The following is a 27,684-nucleotide window of genomic DNA, read 5'->3' on the forward strand; positions in this document are numbered from 1 at the left end:
TGTCCTCCTATTATCTTCTGTCCTGTCTAATCACTCCTAAAAGAATGTAATTCAAGAAGTACATGCATAATAAATTCCACAAATAGCACACTTTCATTTTTTCTTTTCTCAAAGAGCTTACAGTATTTACAGGACTGCAAGGAGGCCTATCACCATTATTTCTGTAGAATGTATATTTCAACTTAAAATCAATTCAGATTTAATACTAGCTTTTGCTATCTTGTAAGACTTGAGTTTATTATTGCTAGATCTCTATTTATGAGCTTGATTTTTTTAAAAAAACGACTGTAGAAAGATTAGAATTGTTAGACTTACTGATAATACTGGCATCCCAGTAAAGCTGTAATTTTTAAGTACAGATTTTCATAGAAATCCCATTGAAAACAGAATAGTAACTATAGTAATGTCTTTTTTAGGGGACTATAGTATATCCAAATGCACTAGCAAGCTGAGATCAGTCATCTTCCAATTATAAAATACAATATTTTTTAAAAAGTGCAGTCAGTGTTATTTATACTTAAAGCTCTTGATTATTGTTTTTAACTTATTGCTTGCAGGCCTCCAACAGAGGCATATTCATATAATGCTGGAGGGCTATGCTTAGCCTTCAGGTTTTTCTTAAGGACACAGTTATTGGAGATTCATTTTGTTTTATCTATTGAAAATTCCAAATAGCTCAAGATTAGTTTGCTGAGGATTTTTCTTGCTGAAATCAAATCTTATTATGCTCAGTTATATCTACAGGACGGAAAAGCCAGCAGTATCTCAGTCCTAACAATTATCAAAGTGCACAAGGTCAACGTCCTAAGAGAATTGCTGTACGTTTTATCTGATGTGATCACATCTTAGAGTTTTGCAGGCACAGCCTTGTGTTTCAGATGTTACTGTCTCTGACCCTGCTCCACTCCACACAGCTAACTGGGAGAATAACAGACTGGTGGCCATAAGCATCTCTGCACTTCTCAAACAATCCTACTCATATATGCACCTGCAAGGGTTGTGTATTTGAAGAATAGTTTTGTGGGTTCTGCTTGATGATACAGTGAAGTGAAGTTTTTGCCTGTTGGTCGTCAGGCAGGCTTATTTACACTAAATTTATTTAGGGCTTGATTCTGCAATGCCTCCTCATGCTCAGTAGCACCTTATTCAGCAAATAAGGCCTGGTCCAACGCCCATTGCAGTCAGTGGTAGTCTTCCCATTGACTTTAATGGGAGTTGGATCAGGCTTATAAGCTTGCTGAAATGAACTCACTCATTGTAACGATGGCTAAATTGGTCCTTAGGTTGTTTTACCTTGCAGCCTACATCAAGCTTGCTTCTTCACTTACTTTAGAGTTAATGCTGGACGTGAAACTCCCTTACATTTTACATATATCTATATAATACACTGTAATCTTTTCATTCAACATGCTGTCTTTTCCTCACATGACCTAAAACTGGAATGAAATTTTCAGAAATGTAAAGTCATTATTAATTTTGCCATTTGCAACAAGTCATATTACCGAGATAACCTTAACAACGAATATTAAGTGAAGTCAAGAAGGCAAGTTCTCTCTGAGAAAATGCTGATGATGGATTATTTAATAATCTTCATATACTTCCAAGAAATAATATCGGGGATTATCACTGCCCACAGAGAGAATACTGGGCAGTAATTCACCAAGAGGATTCTGCCTCTTCCTGTGGTTTATAAATGGCAGTAGGGCACTAGCAGAGAATTCTGTCATGGTGTCACTTGAGATATGTATTGTTCTACTTTGTGATTTACTTTATAAAGCAATAATCCTTCCAGAAATGTCTTGGTGATATTGGTGGACACATTCCTTCCTTCCCTGAAGTTGTATCAGGAATTTGGGTTTGTTTGGGCCATCATATAGGTGCAATAACCAAATCCACAATGAATCTAATTGACATCATTGTCACCAGTCTTTGCAGAGGCCAAGGATTTTGAATGCACATAGAGGGATTGAAAAAGTCTCCTGTCCCCAGGGTGGTCCTCCCATGTCAGGGTTGAGGCGCATTGATTACTCACTGTGGGGGCAATTGCACTGCCACTGTGCACGCTGTGTCTTTTCTGTGGGAGGCTATGCAGGTCCAGTCACTAGGACTATGGACATTTGATGAGAACTGGAATTTACAATGAAAAAAATAAAATGATAAAATGCAGCTGGTGTGATTTGGATGATGACGGTTAGAGAGATGCTCATTACAGTAAGCAGATTACAACACGCAGGGATAGGCTGTGCCATTTTGACACCACCACTGAATGGGACATTGTGGAGCTGCACCACCTGGGGGAAGCACAAGGAGCCACTCAGTCTCTGGGATGCAGAAGTCCTGGTTGAGTGCCCCGATTGTATTTAGGGGAAACATGCCTGTTATTACACCCCTCCATGGGGGGTGCAATATACTCCTGCTGCAGTACTGGTCCTGCTTTGTGAGTCGGTGTGGAGGTGGCAGTAGTGGGGGAATAGCGCCACTTCTCTCCACCTCCATGGGATACTGTAGACTTCCAGGAGAGAAGGAGGGAACAGCCTTTGAGTGAAGGGCCTGACCATTACATAAGCTGCAAAAGGGTGTGTGTGAGAGAGGTTCATATCCCCACTTCCTTGCTTTGCACCCCTGTAGGGGACAGGCAGAGTCAATTATTGAGTAGTTTTCTATGGATTTTTGCTGAATTTCTCCAAGGGCCTGAGTCAAAGCCCATTGAGGTCAACAGTAAGATATGCTGTACCCATGCAAAACATCGATTTACTTCAACTGCTCATTTGCCTGGGTATGGCAAGATGGATGTGGCTCATATTTCGTAATTCTGTTGTCCAACTGCACTAGTTGTTCATCGTAAGATCTGAAATTGAATTTTAGTAATTTGGACTTTTTTGAATGGTTAATTACAGTGTGTTGCAGAATTATGTATTAGTTTGTGCTTCAGATTGTCTAATGAGCTTAAATCCCTATTTTGTTTTAGTGCTTTTGATGTAAAAGTTATTATTAGTTTTGGACATTTAATTTATTTTGCTTTTTGGCTAAGTTCTACTTTTATTCAGAAATAACATTTTACTATTCTATGATCAATGCCAATTGACAGGGCTCAAAAATTCTGTATGCATTTGCTTGCTTACCCTGATTTAGGGGATATAGTCCCATACTTACGCACAACTTCCTTCTGTGTTAAGGTGAGAATATACCCTTTTGTTTTCAGGATTCTAGCCCTGTGACACTAGTAAAAAAAAGATTGCACATAGAGGCTTTTATCATTGTTTGACACACACAATTCCAGCTGAAGTCAGTGGGTATAAGGACATCATGCATAGAAAGTGACTGTAGGATCAGTGACTATCTCTTCTGCCAATTAGTGTATTCCAACAATCTCAGCTCAGATCACTCTTCACCCCTTGTGATCAGTTTATGAAGTAAAGCTAATGTCCACTGAACATTTTGTCCTGAGTGATAAAAATGCACATAGGTGTACATAGGAGTGGAGCAGTTTTTAACCATAATGTGAATTGAAGGATGGCTATTTTAAAGAGCTATTTTGCTTTGAGAAGGTGAAAGCTATCCTTTCATCTGTACCATAGGCAGATCTGTTCTCCCACTGTGCTGATCAAGTGCTTGAGGCCAGTACTGCCAAAAATAAAACCACAGCCTTTACCTGAAATTTATAACATTTGCATTTTCATCTTGTAGGTACTCACACTTTCAGTGCAGGTTTTCCCATTGTTCTATCAACTAGGAGCATACTGCAGATAATGTAGTGTAGGATTTCCATTCCAAAGCAATAACACAGGGTTCTGTGCAGAGGGCTAATGGACCTTATAAGACTTTTATTATGACTACCAATGTGCTTAACATTTTTCATATTCTGTTCCTTTTCACCATCTTTTTCATAGTCAGCTTCTACTACAGCTGAAGTCAATTCAGTGCATTTGCCAGTGGGGTACAGGGCATGTAAATAGTGAACTCCTTCTTCCTACAGCTATAAGAAAGTAAAAAACAATAATCATGTAGTTTAAGTATAAATAGGCAGACTACCTGCTTCCAAATCCGAATAGCATCCATTGTCTGTGCCAAAATCTGAATTTCCCAACTAGCACTGGGACACATACAGTGTTTTCCAAAGCTGTTGCATGTACAAGAATAAAAGGTTTAGTCAGATGCAACAGAATATAACTTCTCTTCAGCAGCAAGGGCAACAGATGTGTTCGTATCAACTGTTGACTTTGTTCAGATATGTAAACTAAGTGTCACTTTTCCCCCCTGAACTGGTATTGTTCTATTAAACCTTTCCTAGGTGGCTGAATGGCAAATTGAATGATGTGATAGTAAATAAAGAATTCAAACAAAGTGGTATAGATTTCACTGGAGCAGGCAGGGATCGACAGTGAACTTCAAAGCGAACAGGCGGCAGCGCCTGAAATAGTCGTCTCTCTACAGATTTCACAGGGAGTGCATTTTCTCTATTATTTCAATTATTACAACTTCCTGGATAGGTTGAAGGTCATTCATAATTCACACTTCTGTCATCTTTACACATGCCAAATGTAGTCTATTAAGCATAAATAAAATTTTGAGTGCCTGACCAGGAAAAGTAAACTGGGATTCATAACAATGAGGCCTTATTCATCCCTTTAAAAGTAAATTGTGTGTGTTCACTATATTTTTTATTTCCCTTTTCTGCATTGCAGTTTGGTCCGCCCCGTCCTAGCGTCAGCAGTATAAACATACTACCTTAAATCAAATCAGACAAAAAAATGATAGAGATGGGTTTCAACTAAAACCTTTGATTCAAACATCCCAACTTTGAGGGGTGTTTGAAGTCCAAACCCAGATCTGGTTCAGAATTTTGCCCCCTCTACATAATGGGCTGAACCAAAACCACATAACCAAACACCACTAATTTTGGGGTACTTGAAAGCTTGATCTGGACTTTGCAGGTCGGGCCTTTCTCTAAAACATATTGGCCCTGATCTTACAATTTATGAGGCAGATTGCTGTGCCTATATATTGTAAATTGCAAGACTGGTGCTGTAGTTAGATTGCAAAGTGGCTTTGATGAACACAAGGGATGAAATCCTGACCCCATTGAAATCAAAACTCCATTGACTTTGGTGAATCAGGATTTCACCCAAAAAGATCTTCAGGCTTAATAGTACAAAAATCCATATACTTTTTACTACCATTTCCAAATACAAGTAATAACATTATGAATATAGTTGGCTATTGGTTTAAAGAGCAGGGAGAATCAGTTTGAAATAGATATGGTCTGAAAGTAATTTATGACCTATCAGCTTTCCTTGAAGAGGGCTTCCTGACTCCTCAGACTCTCTGTCATAGCCAATCTTCTGCTGCTTTAAAAAAACCCAAGCCAATATGTTTTGTTTGTACAGGGCAATGAAGAATTTGCTGGAGAAATGGAGAAAATGAAAAAAAAACCCGAACGCCTTATAAAACACATTTACATAAAATATTAGGAATGTCTATTAAAACCAGATTACATTTATCAGCACAATAATTTTTTCAGGGTTCAATATATGCTATTTTAAATCCCATTAGAATGCAATTTGGCATATAAATTGTTAGACCAAGTGGAATTTTTTTTTTGCATGTGCAGAAATTAAAAAAAAAAAAAAAAATTAAATAAATAGCAAAGCAGTTTTTCATTTCCAGAGCTTCAAAAATGTAATTTGGATCCATTTTGGGGACTTTGTTTTACAAGCACAAGATCGAAACATAACTTAATCTACACAATATAATTTTGCTGGTATTTTCCTACATCTCTTCTCTTCACGCAACTCAAACTGAAGTCAGTGGGAGTTCTGGGAGCAGAGAGGCTGGACAGTTCATTTCTTGATGGAGACTAATCTCTGCTGGTATTTCAGTTTGTTTTCAAAATGCCAGCTTGGTCAGGCTAGACAATTAGCTACAGAACACATACATTAATTAGTTCAACATGTGTACCATGTTTGCAATAAAGGATACGCATCATACCAAGGGTTGTTACAAGGAAAGCTGATGCATTATATCGCACTTCAGTGCAAACAAGCTCCATTTCAAATGCATATGAGGGCCAGGTGTCCTGGGTTTTCAACCATGAGGGAAAAGATCTGCTGAAATATCTTGCACTGTATGGCATAAACCAAGTGGAGGAAATAGTAAGCAACACTGCACTATGTCTTTTGTTCTTTCCTTGGTATTGATGCACCACTGAGCTCAAAAGTGTGGCTGATTTTAAATACCATAGTACAAAATCAAAAAACACCAAAGTGGACTGAGAGTATCAATTTGGGGCAGAGCTGTGTCACTCCAGAAAGAGCTCTGGAAAGGATTGTGGTTCAGTGGTGCCCTCTCTTCCCCTATCTGTTCTGTCTGCCAGGGGAGTGCCATTCCTTGGGGTCCAGCTGTGCGGGTCATTGCAGTGTCATGATCCTGCCTCCTCTCTGCTCCTTTAAAGTAGGTTGCATGGACTGTCCTCTGTGGAAGTTGGATCAGGTTCAGAAAGAAGAAGCCTTTGGGCTCTCCTGAGCTCAGGAACTTCTGTTGACTCTAGCCCTTGCATGGGGAATAGAAGATTCCTCACTCCCTCAGCCACCCTACATACCTTGTCTAGGACCAGGGGCAATGTGGCTGAGTGCATGTGGTGTCATACATTCTGAAAGCCTCTGTGTATGTGTGTGCGTGTGTATGCACAGTCTCAACATACCTGCAGAACTCTTGACAAACTCCACTTGATAAAAGATTAGCAAATATTGAAATAATAGGTTCTTGATGACATCCAAAATGCTGCCATAATATGGCCAGTCTTCAAAGCATTGTACAGTGCATTAGCCACACAATTTATACATCCACCATGCCAAACATTTATTCCACTTCAAGACCAATCTTATGGAACTTATATTTGGAGGCAAAGGAAGTTGCACGAAGAAGGACTGCAGAAGTGTCTTCAGATATTCCCAAGTCTCCATGTCATGCACCCATTATTTCACCCCTTAGTCGATCAACAGCTCAGGCTTGTCTTGGGCCCATCAGTCTATAACTTAATATTACCTTTCAAATGCATAGAGACCATTATACTTCTGGGAAAAAAAGACTCAGATTTAAATACATCTATCTTAATAAATGGAAAAAACAAATGTTGCTTAAAGCAAATATTCAGTGGACGCAAGTTGACATCAGATTTATTTGCAGGAGTTAAAGCTAGCTTTACTAAAAGGGTTTCAATCTTTGATCAAATGAGTCTAGTTGCCCCAACCTGGTCCCTGGTGCGCCAAAGTCCACAATACAAATTCCCTGCATCATTTGTCACAATTGGCAGTATCTTCTCAAGAGAAGATTATAATAACAGATTTTGTGGCTCATGCTTGAGGTTCATTAGCATAGCTGTGTAGGGAGGCATGCTCAGAACCTTCCTTTCCTCTGGCGCTGCTCGCCGTTGGACCCCTCACATTCTCAGGAACAATAAACGTTTGCTTACAACTGAGAATGAACTCAGTGAAGTTAAAAACGCATTAGGTCTCAGCTTCACGGTGCCATTAATGAGTTGCTGTGTCACCTTTTTAACTTCAGCAAGTAAATCCAATATTGCTATTGTAGTCACATATTCTCTCTCTTTTAATATATATGCACATTACACGTCACAGATGTTAATTAGGCTCCTTTAGGACCATTGCACTATTAATTTATGTATATCCTACAAAGGGTATTCTTTTAATCTTTGCCACCCTATCATTTTGAATGTTCTACTTTGATTTCATGTGTTTGCTTAAATTAGGCAATAATAAGATTAAAACTGCTGGTATTAACAGAGCAAGACAAAGGTCCTGATTCTGATCTGGTTTTACACCAATATAGCTCCAAGGACTATAGAGGTACTTGTGATTTACAAAAGTATAAATCAAAACAGAATCAAGCCCAAAAAGAGTGTGATGTCATAGTACTTCCTTAAAATCCTTTGGCATATGTGTGAAGGCTGCATTCCCTATTGCAAGATCTCACTGCAGTTCCAATATGTCACAATTCAAATGTCAACATGTTGTTGGAAAGGAAGCTAATAAGTTAAACCTTTGAGAGCTGCCAACAAAGGAGGTGATTCAAATTGTTGAGAGAAGTCCATTGTTTTCTGAAGGGAAATAGAATTCCAGAATGAAACATGTGACTTATAAGCATTTATCTAAAAGATTAAAAAAAAACAAAAAAACCCAAAAAACCTAACCCATCAAGAAAACCCAAATGACAGTTTGACCAGGACAGCTCTTACTATAGAGGAAAAGGGAGTTGTAATCTTGACAGAAAGGGAGGGGAAGCAGTGCACAAACTCCTAGGCATGGCATTTTATTGGGAAAGCACACAGTAAACAGTAGGCTACAGCATGTGTACATTGTGACTGACACATTTTCTTCAGAACTTCTTGTGTCTTGGTGGGGTGGAGCCACCTCAGCCTGTCGTGTGAAAATGCTGGTGCTCGTTTCAGCGTAACTGCATTGCTTGCAGACTTCAGGTGGCTGAGTTGCTGTTTTCAAAACAAGCCACAGAATGACTTAAAAATAAGAGGAAGCTCTTCATTCAGTTATTTTTAGATATTTAGCACATATTTGTGGTTGAGGCCTCTTATTAAAAAATAAACAATTGGGTTTTAGGGCCACCTACTGGAGTAAAATGATAACTACACATGGGTTAATCTTGTGTTTTTGTGCAATAATTAAGATATGACTATGAGGAACAAATATATGTAATCTGGCTCTTTGCAAGCAACTATTTTTAAATGGTTGCAGCTAACGGTTGCTTTCCTCTTGACTCAATAAAAATCAGTATTTAGAGTCAGTAGTTTTAGAAGGGAGTATTTAAAAATACATTAGTCAGAGAAAACAGCATCTATGAGCCTAGCAAAATATTGTTTCAAGTGTTTATATTTAGCAAGTTTCCTAAAATTTGCCAATGTTAATTGAGTTGCTTCTAGACTATGTCTAGTGGATTGTTTTTCTGTTCTGCACCTTTCCTTCTGAAACAAAAGAGGAAAGATAGCCTTTGTTCCCTTTCTTGAAGTCCCAATTACTCAATTCCTAGAAAATCTCACAATCATATGTCTGAGTTGTCTTCAGGGTACAAGCTGGCCAAAAAGTACATGGCTCCATTTACCCCAGTGCATTGCACTGGTTCTCCTCCTCATTCTTTCCTGATAATAACCACAGAACCCAAATGCCAAACTCTGTAAGGTTTTCCTACTGCTGTGACATCCAGCTTCATGACACACTCCACAGGCAGTAGGTTTATCACCAGCTGTGTTTGCTGTTTTGGCTGCTGATGGGCTCCTTGGGCCGTTTTCTCATCATAGGCAAATTTTTCCTTTGATTCACATTTGAAGCTAAGGGATAATCAGTAGCACTGTTCTGTACAAACCTCTCATAACATGTATTGCAGAACTTTTTTTTATGATGGAGAGAGCTATTTCCTAATGAGTACATTTTAGTTCAGCTTGTTCTCTCACCCTAGCTTTTAAGCGATGCAACTTCACTGACTTCCGTGGGGTTACTCCTATTTTACATAAGGTAATCAAGAAGAGAATCAGACCTTCTGTGTGTTCTTAGGGTGTAAATCTGTAAAGGCTTTATTAGGGTGCATCCATATCTCTTTGGCAGCGCTGCAAGGGAATTAGTTTTATTGACGATTTTTGAATAGGATATGTATTAGCAGCAGATTTGTGAATTGACAGTGACATTCACTACCCTGCACTCATCATCATTTAGCTCATTTCTTGGTGTAGTTTATTGAACGCAATATCTTTTTTCGTAGGACCCAAAAAGCAAAAGATCTGATGCCAGATTCTATCCTAGTATAAAATGGCATTGTTCCATTGACTTCAATGGAGCTACACCCACTTAAATAAGTGGAGGATCTGGCCCCATATTTAAACCTTGCTGTGCCCACAAGCATCACTCTGCACACATTTACCTCTCGTACTATTCACTATGATTCTGTTTTTCAGATATTCTACAGAGTTGTAGCAGACATTGACCCAGGAGAGGAGCTGTTACTATTCATGAAGAGTGAAGATTATTCACATGAAACAATGGCTCCAGATATTCACGGTTAGCAACTTTTTACTCCAGAATAGCTAGTTTGATTAAAAATGTTCTCTGAAAATAAAGTTGTCTGGCAAATGGCTTCATATATCTCTATATATGAGATCCATATATATATACTTACCTATTTATTTCTCTGCAGACCCTGTCAGCAAATATAGTGCCCAATAATTAACATAACTGAAAATGTTAATTCATTAACAGGTTTTACTCTTGTCTGTGACAATGGTAACATCCCCCTTACTGATGTGACTTAATTGTTAACCTTTCTAACATTCCATGCTTTTCAGGATTAGAAATGAAAAGTCCCTAAAATAGATAATGAAAGATTGCCTGGGAGTGAGCTGATGTCTGTAATTGCTCTTGGGGGATTTTCTTCTGTTCATAAACTACTGGAGTTTATGATGCCCTTTGTGGGAACTGTAGCCTGAAACTCACCCTGTCTGCAAGTTTCTTTAAAGTGTGATTGTGCTCTGAAAAGTACCTGCAAAAATGGCACTGTGAGATTCTGTGTTTACTGTCTCTCAATTATTCCAGCTCAAACTTGCCCTGTTCACCTGCAAAGAGCTATTTTTTACCTGCCAGCCCTGCAGACTCCAGGATTTTGTCTGCCTCCTGTATTATCAGTAATAAAGATTCCGCTGTCCAAATTTTGCCCATAGTTGAATCTCTACAAGCCCACTCTCTTTCAGATTCTACCCTCACCTATTACACTGACAGTGCCCAGCCTCATTGTCTGCAGTGGGGCTGGCCAGGTGTAACTGTGTGTAGAATTAGTCTTTCCAATTGGAACTGAGTAAAGAATTCTGTGATGAGACTCAAGGAGGAGTAGAGTCTAGCTCATTATCTCTTAGCTGTATTGGCTGTGCAAACACAAAGTTTTTGTCATTCTGGTGAGCATATATGGCCCTGTATATATGAAAAGAGCAATTCTAATGAGTTGGCCTGTGCCTTTTTGAAACCTTCACCTTTCAGAGTAAAACTATTCTTCCTTAACTCATTTGTTAATTATTTACCCCATACACTGTACCTAAAAAGCTTAAGTAGTTATTCATATCCTGCAGATTATATAGATTCCAAGAGACTTCCAATGTGTTTATAAAGGCAGTACAAAGGGCTGCATTTACATCACAACTGTGGCTGTGTGTAGGGGATGTATCTAATATACAGCTGTGTGTAGGGGGGTAAGGATTGTGCTAAAGTGTCCTGGGGGAAGTAGGGCATCAGCATTGTCAACCTTCAGAGATCATATGTAGGGTCTTCCTCAGGCTTGCAGGGAATAGATACAGTTCCACATTGGTTTAGCCGCCCCCTCCCTCCCTTTTGGACCAAAAGAGCAGGATTTTTGCTCCTTTCATCTCTGCAGTTTAAAAAAATGGAGGTGATAAATTGTTCTGCCTAACTTCCTTGAGCCGCTCTGAAAATGTCATCCTTTTAAAGTGCAGTGTTTTCTATTCTATGAGGTTAGAGTAATTAATGCACAATTGTGCAATGCTCTGCAACCACACTCAGATAGACACACTCTCAATCTGGACTTTTGTGTTACTAATGTGGCTAACTTTTAAACTAATTTGGCTTGCTTCTGCAATCTGAACTGTAACTGACTTCACTGGGAGTTTTGCCTTAGTAAGGACTATATAATCAGCTCCTTATAATGGTTGCTTCTTTGAGTACGTTCCTCATCTTGACCTTCTTTCTGCTCTGTACTTAAGCACATGCCTAACATTAGCATGTGAGTGCACAAATAGAGTATTCCTGCTTAAAGTTATATATGTGCTTAAGTACCTTGCAGAAACAAAGCCCACATGCCATTTATATCTACAATACTAATAGGACAGAAATAAAACTAGGACACGTGAACTGAAACAAAGACAGTCAATGTACAATTTAGCAGCGGGGGAAAAAATCTGCATCAGAGGATCTGGCTTGCCTAGTTGATATTTTAGAATCTTACTCGGTTAATAAGAATATCAAGTATTACTAGTTTTGGCTTGTGAAATAACTCCACACTCATCACATTAGTTCATTTTTATGGTAACCTTTGATAAAAAAATATATATATAGGGATTGGCCCTGCTCTCATTGAAATCAGTGGCACAGCCCAGTGATTTAAACTGGATGGGATTAGATGTTTAATCAGTGTGTGGGTAGGAGAGGATCCTTCCTTTTAAAAATGTCAAAATGTCTTTAAAAAACTTCAGACACATCCTCTAGGGTATTTTTAATACAAGTGTTTGTGCCTGAGTCAGTTTAGACCTCACTTCAAAATGTAGGGCTTGCCCTCTTCAGTCTGTCCATCCATCTAGTTCCCAGCATCACAGTAGTTGAGGATAATGATTTGTGTCATGTGTTAATCTTAGGATCCTATATCAGAAATATCCAAGATGGGTAATGCAAGATATTGCACTGATATAAAAAAAAATGGAGAAATGGAATACCCTTTCTTCTAGTTTCTTCTCAGGGTCTTCCTGGTTCTCTGAATGGCCATAGGTTTTATTGCAAAGCAGTGGGACAGCTGATGAAATGGTAGTTGAAAATATGTCTGAAGACCGAACTTGTGTCACTGCACCATGTCTCCTACAACCATAACCAACCAGTTTTCCTTCCAGAGGAGCGCCAGTATCGTTGTGAGGATTGCGACCAGCTATTTGAGTCCAAGATGGAACTAGTAGACCATCAAAAATTCCCATGCAGCACACCTCACTCAGCATTTTCTATGGTGGAGGAGGACTTTCAACAAAAGCTTGACAATGAGAATGACCTCCAGGATATGCATGAACTTCAAGAATGTAAAGAGTGTGATCAAGTGTTTCCAGATTTACAAAGGTAGGAATAGCCACTTAAAACTGGACACCTACAGTAGGCTCAATTCTGTATTGAATTCAGTAGGACTGCACAGGTTGTAAGTTAGTGCAGAATTTGACCGGATCTTCTAAAACAGAATAAATACAACACCAACAGAATCAGATTTTGTTTAGGACATGCTGATCAGAATGTTCTTTATTTAACCTGACAGTTATGTGTAGATTGTACAGAGACTCCAACCTGATCTTCCAGCCCTTATCTGTGCGTGATCTGGGACACTAAATGCAACTGGACCAGACCACAGGTGGTATAAATCAACAGAGCGTCATTGAAATCAGTAGAACTACAATGATTTACGTCAGCTAGGTTCTGACCTTGTTATTCTTCTTGTCCTAGACAGAAATAATTCAAAACACTTTGGTATTGTGTTCATAGTTGACAACAGTTTTTTCTGCCCAAACCAGCAATGGTAGGCCAATTTTAGGCAAAACGAGCCAGCATAAGTCTACTCTATTTTAAAAAGTGATACATAGAACAAATCACCATATAGCAACACAAAGCTGCAGATGATCACAGGGACCCCTGGAAAACAAGAAGTTTCCTCTTTTTTCTGGAAAAACATGTTATAGGGAATATCCTGCTTCCATTGAAAACAACGACAAAACCAATGACTTTGACTTTGGCTTCAATGGGGGAAGGATCCAAACTACCCAGTTGCAACATGTGTATTTTCATTTTCATCTAATATGATTCTAAAAGCAGTAACATTAAAGTACAGTAAAAACTAACAAATACTAGTGATGATACATTGCCACTGAGCGAGAGCAGCATTTTTACACTGCACTTTGGCTCCATTCTGTAAAGATCTGAGCACTCTCAACTCCCTTAGAAGTTATGGGTGTAGAGGGCACTCAGCACCTTTGAGGATCAGGCCCCTTCTTGCCTGCAAATATAATGCACGTATATAAATATGTATACAAATATTTAGTACAAATTTGATACAGTGGAAATCATTTGTACATTTCCTGTCACTGCAGTTTTCTGCAGCTACTTAAAATAATGTATTGCAGTGCAGATTACATTGAAATGTTGCAGATTACTGCAAGACATTGAGAGGGCGCAGTACTACTCCCTGCAATAACTTCCTCATGCATGCACATCTGTGTGTCTATGCTGGATCTCTTGATACTTGATGCTTACTTGCTGGTGCGGAAAGCTGGCCCCAGCTACTGACATTTTATAAAAAAAAGTCAATGATCTGAATAACAAAGTCCTGGCCCAGATCCTCAGCCGGTGTAACTCAGTAGGACTTCATTGAAATTAGTGGACCCATGCCAATTTATTCCAGCAGAGGATCTGGACCCACATCTTTTGCTAGCACAGATTTTCAGCTTCACCTTTTCTCCCTCTATCACGCAGAAATAATCCCATTGCTTTTTTATGGACAGCATTCCATTTGTAACAAGAAGCAGTAGCAACGCCACATTTGGTTGCAATGTTTAATATTGGTTGCATCTTCACATTTATCTTTTTCAATTTTTAGCTCAACTGATGAACCTTCATCAGCTCATATTTCTCTCTGCAAAGAACCTTCATTGATTCATATTTAAGGACCTGGTTCTAATGTGGACAAATTCCCACTGACTTGGAGAGTTGACAATGAGAGTTCTCTTTGCCTAAGAAATGGTGGATTGATCACTCAGGGCTTGGTTCTTCATGGTGCAATGCTCCTGTAGGTGTTGAGTGCCTTCAGCTCCCTCTGACTGTATTAAGGGTGCTCAGCATCATGCAGGAGTCACTGAGCCCCTCATCAGACTGGGCCCTTATGATTCTACAAAATTTATGATGTCACCTTGAAAATAAAGCAGAGTTGGCCAAATACTGCGCCATTTGCAGCAGATCAACCCTGAATGCAGTGCATGCAGAATGCCTCATTCATTGGATAATATTGAACAAAAGTTGGTCCAAATGTGTAATTTTCAACCAAAGTGACCGATTCAAAGTGACTTATCTGGTTAAAGTCAACAAGGTTACCAAAGTGTAACTATGACTGGAGTCTGGAGTGTAATATGTTGGTAGCAAATTATCTAGTATTTTAGTTTTTTCTACATTTGAATTTGAGGACAATATGTAATGTATGGGAGTCATTGAACAAATGTAAATTTAACTTAAAATATTAAAGATTCAAGACATAGGGCAGAAAACAAAGACTGAGTCATCATAAATAGATGTACTATAGTGAGAGAAACAGTGAAAAATGAGAGTCAAGGCAGTCAGTCCCAGAAATACTTGAATAATTGAAAGGCTAGTACATGACAAAGACCGTTCAAGGCAGAAAAATACAGAAGAGCATTATATATAATATATTTAATAAACCAAAGGGACTATATCACATATGCTTGTGGGAGTGAGGGTTTTGTAATTAAACTGAGAGACACTGAAGAGGAACATTCAAAATTGTATTCTGGCATAATGGACAGAGTAAGAATTAATTATTGGTGAAATATTATGGGAGGAACCCACAGCCATTTTTGACACAATGAAAGAGGAGTCTGGGAGAGTTTAATGTAACTGACATCTACAGGAGAAAAGTATTTATATGACCTATGGCTGAGCATGAAAATCCCAAGTCAGACCCTAAGACACTGTAAGCTCTAAACCCCACAATCTTTGGTCAGTTGGATCAACAACAATCATTGGAGCCCTGTCTGAGGAGGGACTGCCGAATGTATAAACCATACTGGTGGGTGGTATGCGCTTTGATAGTAAGGGTACCAGACATTTTTCCTAGTCTTCCATGTGTATCGACTTACGTGACATTGTGATCTTTTCTATTCTCCTAAGTTTTAAATATATGAGAGAAGGTTTTGTATGTAACCAAACAAGATAGGTTATTTCAAAATATTTCTGCCTGGATGTAGCTTGGGCACATTAATAATAGAAAAGCATAGAACAAACCGAAAAGAGCTCAACAAAAAGTGCAACAGAAATTATTAAAGGGCTGGAGCAATTGACTCCAAAACTACTAAGTACATTCAACGTAGCTAATGATAACTAGGGGGGGAACGTGCTATTAGTCTGCAATACTTAGGGGCCTGATTCTGATCTCATTTACACCAGTTTCATCCTACACTAAGTCCATTTACTTCAATGGAATTTTCTTGATCTATACTGGTGTAGGAGAGATCAGAATCTGGCCCCAAAGAGGCTATGAATCGTTTAGTGTCATATAGATGGAGGTACTATTCAATTGAAATTAAGAAAGGGATAGTTCAGATTGTATATCAGGAAAAACTACCTGACTGTGATATCTATTGGTGTGTGGAATAGCCTTCCAAAGGAAGTGATGGAAGCCTTCTCTCTTGGAATATTTTTTAAAGGAGCAGGTCAACAATAAAAGAAAATTTCTTTATGACAGTGTTTCAGTGACCCCCCACAGCAATCAGGCTATATATATATATATATATATATAAAGAAAGAAAGAAAGAAAGAAAGAACGGATAAATGTTGGAAAAATTGTGGTGAAAAGGAAACTTTATGCATATGTGGTAGACATGTTCAGTCATTACAGAGTACTGGGATGCAGTCCATAACCAAGTATCACAAATTGGTGGATATTTATTACCAAATGACCCTTTGGTAATCCACCTGGGACTTCCTAGTGGCAATGGTCACTCAAGAGAAGATGAAGAATTAATTTCTCATTTGATAGTAGCTGCTTGTCAAAGGAATGACAAAGGAAAATAGCTCAACCATAGAGGAATGGTTCAAAAGCTATGGAAGGTTGTGGTTATAGAACAATTACCACTCCAATTATGTACCCAGCAAAATAGACAGAGGACAGACAGATACTTAGATACTTATTTACCTTTTATTCAGTATGCAAAGTACATTCACTTGCAAAAAAATCCTCAGCACACCTGTCCAATTTTTTGAATATTAACATTTATAGACATGCCTGGTTGGTCAACTACGTGTATAGAAATTTCACTGAATTTAATAAAATAGCAACATAAGAGTTGTGATCTGATGACTATATTCCTGTATAATCTCTCTTTAAACAAAAGTTAATTGTTGCAATGATTGTTTTGTTTTTGATATTTACATGACAAGGATTTGTAAATGTGTTAAAGCTTCCTAAATAAATAAATAGTTTAAAAAAAAAGTGGCTTGCCAAAATGCTAGAAGATGTACTGTTCTGTCATGGAGATGAACTCCAAGTAGAAGATATTATGAGCCTGATTTTGAAACATGCTGAGCACAACTCAGAGGGAATTGCACTTCTCAGAATAAGTGGCTCCAGGTTTTCCCCCTCTAGGTTCTATAATTACGTGATCTGCTAAAATGGATTCTCTTCCTACCAGTTCATTTTCAGACCTAAACTGGGCTGTAAATCACTAATGAAACTGGGTTCCTCGTTCGGTTTTCTTGAGACCTCACCAAGCCTGTTGTTGTCTTCACAGCCTAGAGAAGCACATGCTGTCCCACACTGAAGAGAGGGAGTACAAGTGTGATCAGTGCCCCAAGGCTTTTAACTGGAAGTCCAATTTGATACGTCATCAAATGTCACATGACAGTGGAAAGCACTATGAGTGTGAAAACTGTGCCAAGGTACAGGAATTTGTAGGATATTTGGCCTTTCTCTGCATATAGTTGTGTGTTTCATGAGATATAAAAGCAAGTTTTGGGTCTGGAAACCCAGGGGGGGTAGATTGAGCCAGTACTCAACAGTAGGTCATGCCAGTTCTTCTTTCGTTCTCCCACCACTTTCTGTAGCATTTAAACTTTCATTTAAAATATTTTAATTTTCTTGCCATTATGATTTTGAAAGTCACTCTCAGGTATGATCTAAGGCAATACTCACTTGGGTTGATCCTGCAGGATGGTGATCGCACTCTGCATCCGTTGTGTTCAATAGTCAGCCCCTTGTGGGGGATGGGACTTGCAGACAGATATCATGGTTTCAAGAGGGAGGTGTACTTTCTCCATTCATCTCACGTGGGCAGTGATTTTGTAGCCTAGTGTTGTCCAGCTTATTAATTATTTCACTTGCAAGCACATTAGCAGAACTATCCCTCTTTTCTGGGCATGAGGATGAAAACTTTTCCCTCCAGTCTGATCCCAATCATAGGAAACTGTAAATATATTTTGAAAGATGAACCCTCAAATTAGTATGACCTGCTAAAAGAACTAGTTAGTATATATACTATTTTAAAAAAGAGTGGGTAGTATTTTATTTAAATAAGTATTTTATTTAAGCAAGAATTCTTGCTGGAAATGCAGGGATGGCCTCATGTTCCTTCCCATTCTCTGGGCCAGAGTGTGATTGAGATTGAGCAGGCATGGAAGGTAACATGGGTGTGTAAGGCCCCCCTGATTTCCTTGCACTGGCTCTCCAGGTGATCAGTAGCAGCATGGGCGGTAAATTAGCCTCCAAGGGGCTACTAGATTTCCCCCTTGTGCAAAGGAGGAACACAGGGGGTGGGGAGCAGGTGGAGCCTTGGCTCTGCTCCCTCAACACAAGGGAAGCCTAGCTGCATTAGTGCCTTAGGTGAGCAGTGCAGTTTACTCCCTCCCCAGAGTATTGGAGAGCCAGGAGGAAGATTGTAGCTCTGTAAGTCACAATCTGAGCTGCTCCAGGAGCAGTGCTACAACACAGTTGCCCTTTGATCAGCACAGATCATATGGCCACAATCTAGTCCTTTATTTTCTGTACTATGTGTAGTGTATATTACTTTACCTGATCGAAGCTTTTTTGGAACAGGGACCATGTCTTCCCATGTATATGTACAGCACCTAGCACAGTGAGCCTGGAGCTGATTGGGGCTTCAGGACACTACTGCAAGATAAATAATAAGAAGAAGAAATGATGGGCCAGGTCCCCAGCTGGTGTAAATAAGCATAAGTATATTGTCTCCAAAGGAGCAATGTCGATTTACACCAGCTGAGACTCTGGCCCATTATGTGGACTATTCACGCATAGTTGTAGTCAGCTCTGTTTATATCACACCAGCAAGGAATTATTTTTCTCCTATGATTCTAGAGGTTTTGTGTTTGTTTGTTTTTTTTGTGTGGGTGGGTGGCTTTTCCTTTTTCCACTTCCTGGATACATAATTTTATTAATCCTACATAACACTATGGAGACTGTTATCAGCTCTTGCTTCCCTGAAGTCAGTGAGAGTGGGTCCACTTAAGTTCAGTGAAGCAAAACTTTCGCCAATGAGTTTTTTTATTTTGTAGTGAGACAAAGTTAGAAGCTGAACATGCATCCTTGACGCTAGGTTGTGAGTCAGGATTTCCTTGATGCCAGACCCTCATTATCGTCATAAAGCATTTATATCGCAGTAGTGCCTAGAGACTATGACCACGTTGCAGCCCCACTTTTGACAAGCCTTGTACAAAGACCCTGCCTCAGTCACTGCTCCGAAGAGCACTTGTTCTAATGGAGTGCGCCCCACACCTGCTCTGGTGGTGGCAGAGGGGTTAGTACCTTCCTATATTTTGAAAAAGCTATTCAAAGAACCATTTCGTAATCAGCTAGTCCTGTAATCTAGGGCCCAATTCTGCTGCAGTTGAAGCCAATGTCAAAACTTCAGTGCAGCAAGATCCGGTCATACCAACCAGCCAATGTTAGGTGGTTTTTGTTTTGTTTTCTAGCCTTTAAAAACCAAAACCACAATTTTTGGTCTTGAAGGAGTCTTGTGTGATTGCTGGCTCCCTTGCTGCAGTTAAGTTGCTTGATTAATCAGTATTCATTTCCTAGCAGGTTTTCACGGACCCCAGCAACCTTCAGAGGCACATTCGTTCCCAGCATGTTGGGGCCCGTGCTCATGCTTGTCCAGAGTGCGGTAAAACGTTTGCTACTTCTTCAGGTCTTAAACAGCACAAGCACATCCACAGCAGTGTCAAGCCCTTTATATGTAAGTCTTCAACCAAATATCTACACTTCAATGTCTGTCTCGTCTCAAAAAAGAAGCATAATCAGGAAACAGATGGCCCGATCCGGCTTCTGTTGAAACTCCCTTTGGGAGTAGGTTTAAGCCCTGACTTACTGTATTATTCATAGTCCAATATGTAGAGTTGTTTTTATATATTATTCCTTTCCAAGCAGACACTGTACATTGTAATGCACCTGTTGCCCCAAGAATATCTTTTCCCCCTATGGACAAAAAGAGGAGTACAAGGAAGGGTTTGTCAGAGGAAAGGTAGTTAGCCAATAATGCAAAGCCTCAGTGGGTTATGGGATTTAAGCGAGACAGGCAAATGTATCTGATGCTGAAAATCTGCTTTGCTTTGGATATTCACATTTGTTCCAGAGGTCTCCCTACAAGAAAAGTTCCCACAGTTAGGCTAGGGTTCGTATATGATCCTAAGGATCATTGAATTTAAATAGAAGATGGGTGCCTAACTCCCTTAGGGTCCTTTGGAAATCCCAGCCTGAAGTATTAACTGGAAGCTGCTAGACCTTGACAAACAGTTGTCCTGACAATCGAGCTTTTTCAAACATGTACCTGCTCTGTGGGCCTGATTCCTGCATCTGGATACAGTAGTGAAGATTCTTGCATCCATGCAAAATCTTACTGATTGCACAGTCAAATACTGCTGCAGCATCAGGGCGCATGATACTTGGTACTGCTTCAAGGGGCTCTCTCTCCCAGATGATGATGATGATGATGAAAGAGAAATATTTCTCCTTTTCTCCTCTCATTCACCTCAAATGACACTCTAAACCAATTACAAATCCTCACCCCTTTATATTCCCTGCCCTAATTCCTACCATTGCCCTGTTTTCAGCACTACTTTGCCAAAAACTCTTTCCTGGGGCTTCTTCCAAACTGATTGTTGTACCATTCTATCTTTTCAAAGTGACTGCTTCAGACTAGGACCAATCAAAAGCATTCTAAAGAAGGCTAAATTACGCTGCAGATCTGTAACATCCAGATAAACACAACGCAAAGGTGTAAGGTCAAGCTGGAAGCTAGTCTAATAGGCAGAGGGGCAAACCTGCCCTTTCATACTAGTCTACAGGGACTTGTGCTCTGGAGTTTGAGCCACTAGCAATCAGCTTTCAACAGTTCTGATATTAACCTCTTCAATATATCGGAACACCCAGCATATATTCACTAAGGGAGTAATTTAATGGTTGTATGACATGTACTTTGGAACTGGATAATACATCAACATGAGTAGTATTGACTTCAAAGAAATGTCCTTATAAGGGCTGTGGATCGGCCAGTGGACTAGTTCATATTTATTTATGTTTGGATTTATTTGAGCTAGCAAATATCTAATTAACTAGACCCAATTACATCCGTTGTTGAATTATTTTTCCCACTCAGGATCACATAGGATTTTTTAAAATTAATATTAGTGAAAAATGAAATAATTAGAAAACAATAGCTTCCTGCCATGAAGGACTATTCAAGCAGTAGAGTTACAGTTGCTTTTGAATCAAATGCTCTGGATAGAACTATGGTTCTTTTCAAATTAAATTAGGTGTAAAATGCTTTCCATTAATATTTTCAGTGATCTCTGGTAAATCAAAACATCATCTGTTATTCTTCAAATGCAAAGTGTGATGGACAGAAAACTATAGGACAATTATGAATAATAGCTATGTAATTACAGAACAAAAGAATGTAGAGATCACATGTTGGGGAAGGTGTTTCTGAGTGTTGGGGGGGGGGGTTGGGGGTCAGGTCACTTAAAGGAGATATCTGTTTCCCAGCAAAAGGCCACACACCATGATTTGCCCTACCAGTCTGTTTATGGCAACTGTCTCTTATTACAGTATACCGCCCAAGCTTGCGTGAAAACTCACCAACAGTATGATAATTACTCACTGCCTTCACAAAATCTCCAGCCTTTCCAAATAGAAACCACATGCCATAATAGGCCGAATGTATTCAAAATAGTACTTACAGTAATTTGTTTAATAAGCAGAAAATATGCAAACTTAACTGCTAGGTAATTTCTTGGTTCTAAGAAAATTGCAGTATAGAATACACTGGCACATCTGATGGATTAATACATCTGGGGTGGGGGGGAGGGGAGAGACGAAGGGTTGTGATTTGTTTTAGGCCTGGAGGTCTACACAGTGATAAAACCGGCAGGGAGGGAAGCAGTAGTTATATGTTAGTTGCTTAGAGTACAGGTAGGGATGTAGAACATCAAGCATACAATACGACTGTAACTGGAGACGTCAAATCCAGGTTCTATAGCTTTAGTACATGGAAGCTATTAAAGTTGATAAATCCCCTCCATCTACATTTTAAGTAAAACATTACATGGAAATAAAAGTCCTGCAGAAAGTGAAGGGCAAGATCATATAACCTTAACTCATCTGAATAGTCCTTGCTCATGTGAATAATCCCATTGGATCATACCATGCACTCAATCGATTTATGTGCAGGTTCCCCAATAAAATCAAAGGGGTGTTTTGTGTAAAATTCAACAGCATCAAATGACACATAGGCTTCAGTAAGATTATCCACATAAATAAGACTCCTTTGGTGAGTGAGGATTGCAGGGCGGGTTCAAAGTTTCTTTGCTAGACATAGCTACTCTTTAAAACCCATATAAATCATCAGATTACCTATGAAATATTTCCTATTTCTCCCTTCAATATTTTAAATACAAGAGGAATCTTGCACAAGGGAGACCTATTTATATAGACTATGTTTTGGGGTTCCAAAGGTAAGTGCTTTGTCACAGCGCTTACTTAGATGGGTGGAGTTATAATAATATACATCTGCATATTTTAACTGCCTATATTTGCATGATTTCAATAATATTTAATTTTAAAGAGAAGTATGAAGTCATATTAGGTGTTGTAAAGGTTAAATTGCATTCTAATAGCTTGCAAGGTTACCACTAACTTGTAGGAAGATAATTTTTTGCTTTTCCCCTGAAATAAAATGTTTTTCAGTTCACTTCTATTTTGTGTGTACTGATGGATTTGTGTGTACTGTAATTAATTGGCCAGATACCGTCATAAAAAAGTATATATATATTAGTCTTGTAAAAGTATTTAATAGTATAAACATATTTTTGGTATAAAATATATATGGTCAGATCCTCAGCCAGCATAAATTTGATGTAGATCCATTGCCTTTCGTGGAGCTACACTGATTTACAGGAGATGAAGGTTTGACCTGTGGAATCCAAGGGCTAGTTTGTGCAGCTCTCACTCAGAGTTAGCACTTATTCACACAACTGTAGCCAGTTTACTTTGGCTTATGTGATAGGTCCCAAGAGCTGCACAAGCTATCCCTAAGTGTCTCTTTGTGGGCCTGATTCTGCACCATGAAAGTCAATGGAAGCTTGGGCATTGACTTCAGTGGGAGCAGGATTGGGTCCTATATGCTGATTATATGAGACATAACAAATAAATATCAGTTTAATGTGTCATATCACAACAAATCAATGGCCAGTCCTACAGTCCTTAATTAATCAGGATCTGGTTCCCAAATTAGGGGAAAAAAAGGTAGCAAAACAAAATCAGGCATTCTAATATGCACAGTAGGAAAACTTCATGCTTTATTTTTTTATCTACAGTCTTCTTTGTGAATGAAGGTATTTTACAGGAACAATAACTGATATACTGTAGCAGGCATTCTTCCTGAATTATAGCATTGCACATTTCCTGTGTTTGGGCCCAATCCTGCAACCTTTTCCCACTTGAGTCATGCCAATGATAGTAAAGAGGCATGAACAGGAAAACTTGAGTGAGTACCGCTGACAGGATCAGGCCCTTAGACAATGGAAGCATTGTTGCTGCGATTTGAAGAGCCTACTAAAGAGGTAAACAGTTAAGACATGACAACAAGTGGTCAAGTTTCTCAAGGGCAGAGGTTTGGAAGTGCAGGAAGGTTAGCTCAGGCACTGGTGTGAGTGGAAGTTAGAGGACGTGATTATAGTTCATGGGAACCAACAGTGCAGGATGAGATACATTCAATTCAGTTTCCTTTACTGGCTTAAAATAGAGCCATTGTAAATTATGTCAGCCTGTCTCAAATCATGAAAATGATTGTTAAAAAGGGCTCAGAATACACAATGTGTATTGTTGTGTGGCTTTGATGTGTGAAAGATGAGAACTTAAGATATAGTGCATATTAAGTAAAAGCGTAGACACATGCTTTTTCCCTGAAGAAAAAAGATGAATTTTATTGCAGAAGTGTAACATTGCTTAATTTTGTTTTTGAGCAAATTAGAACATTTACCAATAGAAGCAGAAATTATGAAATGTTGACACACGTAAGAATTATTGGTGGACCGTGTGTTTCAACAGTTTTAGCTTTACATTCTATTTATCCAGGAAAGTGTCAAATACAACACATTGCATGGCAAACCCTGGAAACTTCCTGATGATGTGTGAAAGTACAGTAAAAGGGGGACATAAAGAGACAAACAAAACCTAAAATATCTGTAAGCCAAACCACAGCAACCTTCCAAATGAATGCGGAGTTTGTGCTGGGGTGCAAATAACTACCAGACTTTCTCCTTTAAAACAAGGTTTCTGGTTAGATTTCTATAGGCCTCAGTGAAGTTTATTGATGTTCCCTTAGAAATCTTTCCTAGTCTACTGAGAATTCCAAATTGCAAGGAAAAGCCTCTTACTGAGGATGGACTAGACCACTGATTCTGCAAACATTTAATTACTTGAATAACTTTACATATATGAGTAGTTCCACTGAGTTCAATGGGACGACTCACATGCACAAAGTTGTTCACACGTTTACGTATGTGGAGGATTGGCGCCTACACCTTATTCTCTAACAGGAAATTTTAAATTAGTAGGCCTTTTGCTTCTATTCACTGTTTTCTACTCCAGTGCCTTGCTCAATAACATTCCTAAAAGAGAGAAAAATCAAAGTATAATTGCCCACTTTCAAGATGATACGAAAACGAGGTTTCACAAAGTAAGAAATTACACCTTTGTGGTAGCGACCCTGTAGTTGTGGTTATATGACGCTTACCTGCTAATAGCACAAAAAGCCATTCACTTCAATGATCTGGTTTATACTAGAAAATTTTATCATGTCTCAGTCTATATTGGCGATGACACAACCTTCATCACCACCATTGAATGTGATTGTTGATAACTGTATTCAGATGTGGCAAATGTGGTCATGTAGATGAGTCCAATCAGATCAAGATTTCACCTCTTAATTTCGATGGCTGCAGGCCTCTAAATGTTACTTTTCTGAGCTGAAATTGTTCTTGTCCCAAACGAGTTTGAGGAAATACATTGAGTTGTTTTGAGCATCAGACATTCAAATAAATACAGCTGCATTTTTCGAGGAAATAGTTGTTGAAATTTGGTATGTTTTTTCACACGCAAGAGACAAACAAGCAAACAACGTTATGAAACATTAAGGCCAAGATCATAATTACACAAGACATGAAATTAAACTTTATGGCTTCCAAAGCAACTGTAACTCTACCACACTGACCATATGCATTCCACTAACACTGAAACAGAGAATGTTACATGTGTGCACAGGCACTGGATTGTGACTGCTTTGGAAACCACAGCCTGGGATGTCAAAGCTTTCATGTAATTGGCATCTCGTTTGTAAATGCAAAAAAATGGGTTTGTTAATAATTAATTGTGCTTGTATATATCTGATTGTGGTCCTCACCCCCATGCTTCATATATCTTGGTTGTCTTTTTAGATTGTAAGCTCTTTGGGGCAAGGGCTATGTCTACTACTATGGCTCTGATCTTGCAAATGCTTATGCCTGTTAATAACTTTAAGCATTTGAAGAGTCCCAATGCCATCAGTGGAGGTACTCATATAGCTAAAGCTAATCAGATGTGTAAGTGTTTCCAGGATCAGGGCCTTAGCTTGTGCATACGGTACCATGCACAATGGGGGCCTGATTCTGATCAGGTGCTCTAAGTGCTACTGTGGTATAAATGATATTAATGATCGTGAATTTAAAACATTGTAAGCAACACAAATATTGTGAAAAATGAAAAAGATATATTTTAGGGAGTTTTATTTTTATTTTTGTTGGGAGGGTTCTTTGTGCTGTCGCAAGACATTTGTCTGGTTGGATGCCTTGCTTTGGAAAAAGTCAAATGAGTTTTCATATGTTTGTGCACCCGGATGAAGCTCACAGACTTCTCCTTATGGCTTCCTAATTGACATGTTGGGGTAACAAATTGTTTTATTTGCTAAATTCAGGTGGGGAAAGGGGAAATTATCATAAAGCCTGAGATTTGTTGTTGTTGTTTACACACAGGTGAGGTCTGCCATAAATCCTATACTCAGTTTTCAAACCTTTGTCGTCATAAGCGCATGCATGCTGATTGCAGAACCCAAATCAAGTGCAAAGACTGTGGACAAATGTTCAGCACTACATCTTCCTTAAATAAACACAGGAGATTTTGTGAGGGCAAGAATCATTTTGCAGCAGGAGGATTTTTTGGCCAAGGCATTTCACTTCCTGGAACCCCAGCTATGGATAAAACGTCCATGGTTAATATGAATCATGCAAATCCGGGCCTTGCTGACTATTTTGGTGCCAATAGGCATCCTGCTGGTCTTACCTTTCCAACAGCTCCTGGATTTTCTTTTAGCTTCCCTGGTCTGTTTCCTTCAGGCTTGTACCACAGGCCACCTTTGATACCTACTAGTTCTCCTGTTAAAGGACTACCAAGCACAGACCAGACAAACAAAAGTCAAAGTCCCCTCATGACACATCCTCAGATACTGCCAGCTACACAGGATATTTTGAAGGCACTAAATAAACACCCCTCGGTAGGTGAAAATAAGCCAGTGGAGCTTCAACCAGAGAGGTCCTCTGAAGAGAGGCCGCACGAAAAAATCAGTGACCAATCAGAGAGTAGTGACCTTGATGATGTCAGTACTCCCAGTGGCAGTGACCTGGAGACCACCTCTGGCTCTGATCTGGAAAGTGACATTGAAAGTGATAAAGAGAAATTTAAAGAAAATGGTAAAATGTTCAAAGACAAAGTAAGCTCTCTTCAGAATTTGGCTGCAATAAATAATAAGAAAGAATACAGCAGTCATTCCATTTTCTCACCATCTTTAGAGGAGCAAACTGCGGTGTCAGGAGCTGTGAATGATTCTATAAAGGCTATTGCTTCTATTGCTGAAAAATACTTTGGTTCAACAGGACTTGTGGGGCTGCAAGACAAAAAAGTTGGAGCTTTACCTTACCCTTCCATGTTTCCCCTCCCATTTTTTCCAGCATTCTCTCAATCAATGTACCCATTTCCTGATAGAGACTTGAGACCGTTACCTTTGAAAATGGAACCTCAATCACCCAGTGAAGTAAAGAAGATCCCAAAGGGAAGCTCTGAGTCTCCCTTTGACCTCACCACTAAACGTAAAGAGGAGAAGCCAGTTACTCCTATAACCTCAAAGCCAGCAGCTCCATCCGTAACAAGCCAGGACCAGCCACTAGATCTGAGCATGGGCAGCAGAAGTCGAGCCAGTGGTACTAAACAAGCTGAGCCTCGGAAAAACCATGTCTTTGGTGAAAAGAAAGGAGGTGACCTTGAATCGAGGAAAGCAACTGATGCTTCTTTGCAACATGCCAGGCCCACTCCGTTCTTTATGGATCCCATTTACAGGTAACAGACTTGAATGGAGTATAGCATTCTTGAGCATAGCTAACACTTTCAGGACTTTTTCTGTGTAACCTGACGTGATCCGTTAGCTCAGCATGCACTGTCATTTGCAATATGCAGTAATTTAATACATTTGCTTATCCAGGAATGAGGTGGCACAAATGTTGGATATGTGAAAACGTTCTTCAAATTCTTTTA

General features: G+C 39.2%; 1 protein-coding gene across 11 annotated transcripts in view; it reads left to right on the top strand.

Annotated features, from left to right (window-relative positions):
- The window catches only part of MECOM (MDS1 and EVI1 complex locus), a 452,391-nt gene that overhangs the window by 394,890 nt on the left and 29,817 nt on the right, over positions 1–27,684 (top strand). For 5 of the 11 annotated variants that reach the window (XM_067536644.1, XM_067536640.1, XM_067536636.1 and 2 more), the window contains 5 exons: positions 9,980–10,082; positions 12,674–12,902; positions 17,345–17,492; positions 19,645–19,801; positions 26,133–27,489. In XM_067536644.1, coding sequence (XP_067392745.1) covers positions 9,980–10,082; positions 12,674–12,902; positions 17,345–17,492; positions 19,645–19,801; positions 26,133–27,489 — 1,994 coding nt within the window. The remainder of the gene's footprint in view (positions 1–9,979; positions 10,083–12,673; positions 12,903–17,344; positions 17,493–19,644; positions 19,802–26,132; positions 27,490–27,684) is intronic. The other 6 variants (XM_067536641.1, XM_067536638.1, XM_067536642.1 and 3 more) reach the window with 4 other exon arrangements.

This window comes from Emydura macquarii, unplaced genomic scaffold, assembly GCF_026122565.2.
Source record: "Emydura macquarii macquarii isolate MOO-44397 ecotype Brisbane River unplaced genomic scaffold, CSIRO-AGI_Emac_v2 contig_3603, whole genome shotgun sequence".
Classification (NCBI taxonomy): Eukaryota; Metazoa; Chordata; order Testudines; family Chelidae; genus Emydura; species Emydura macquarii.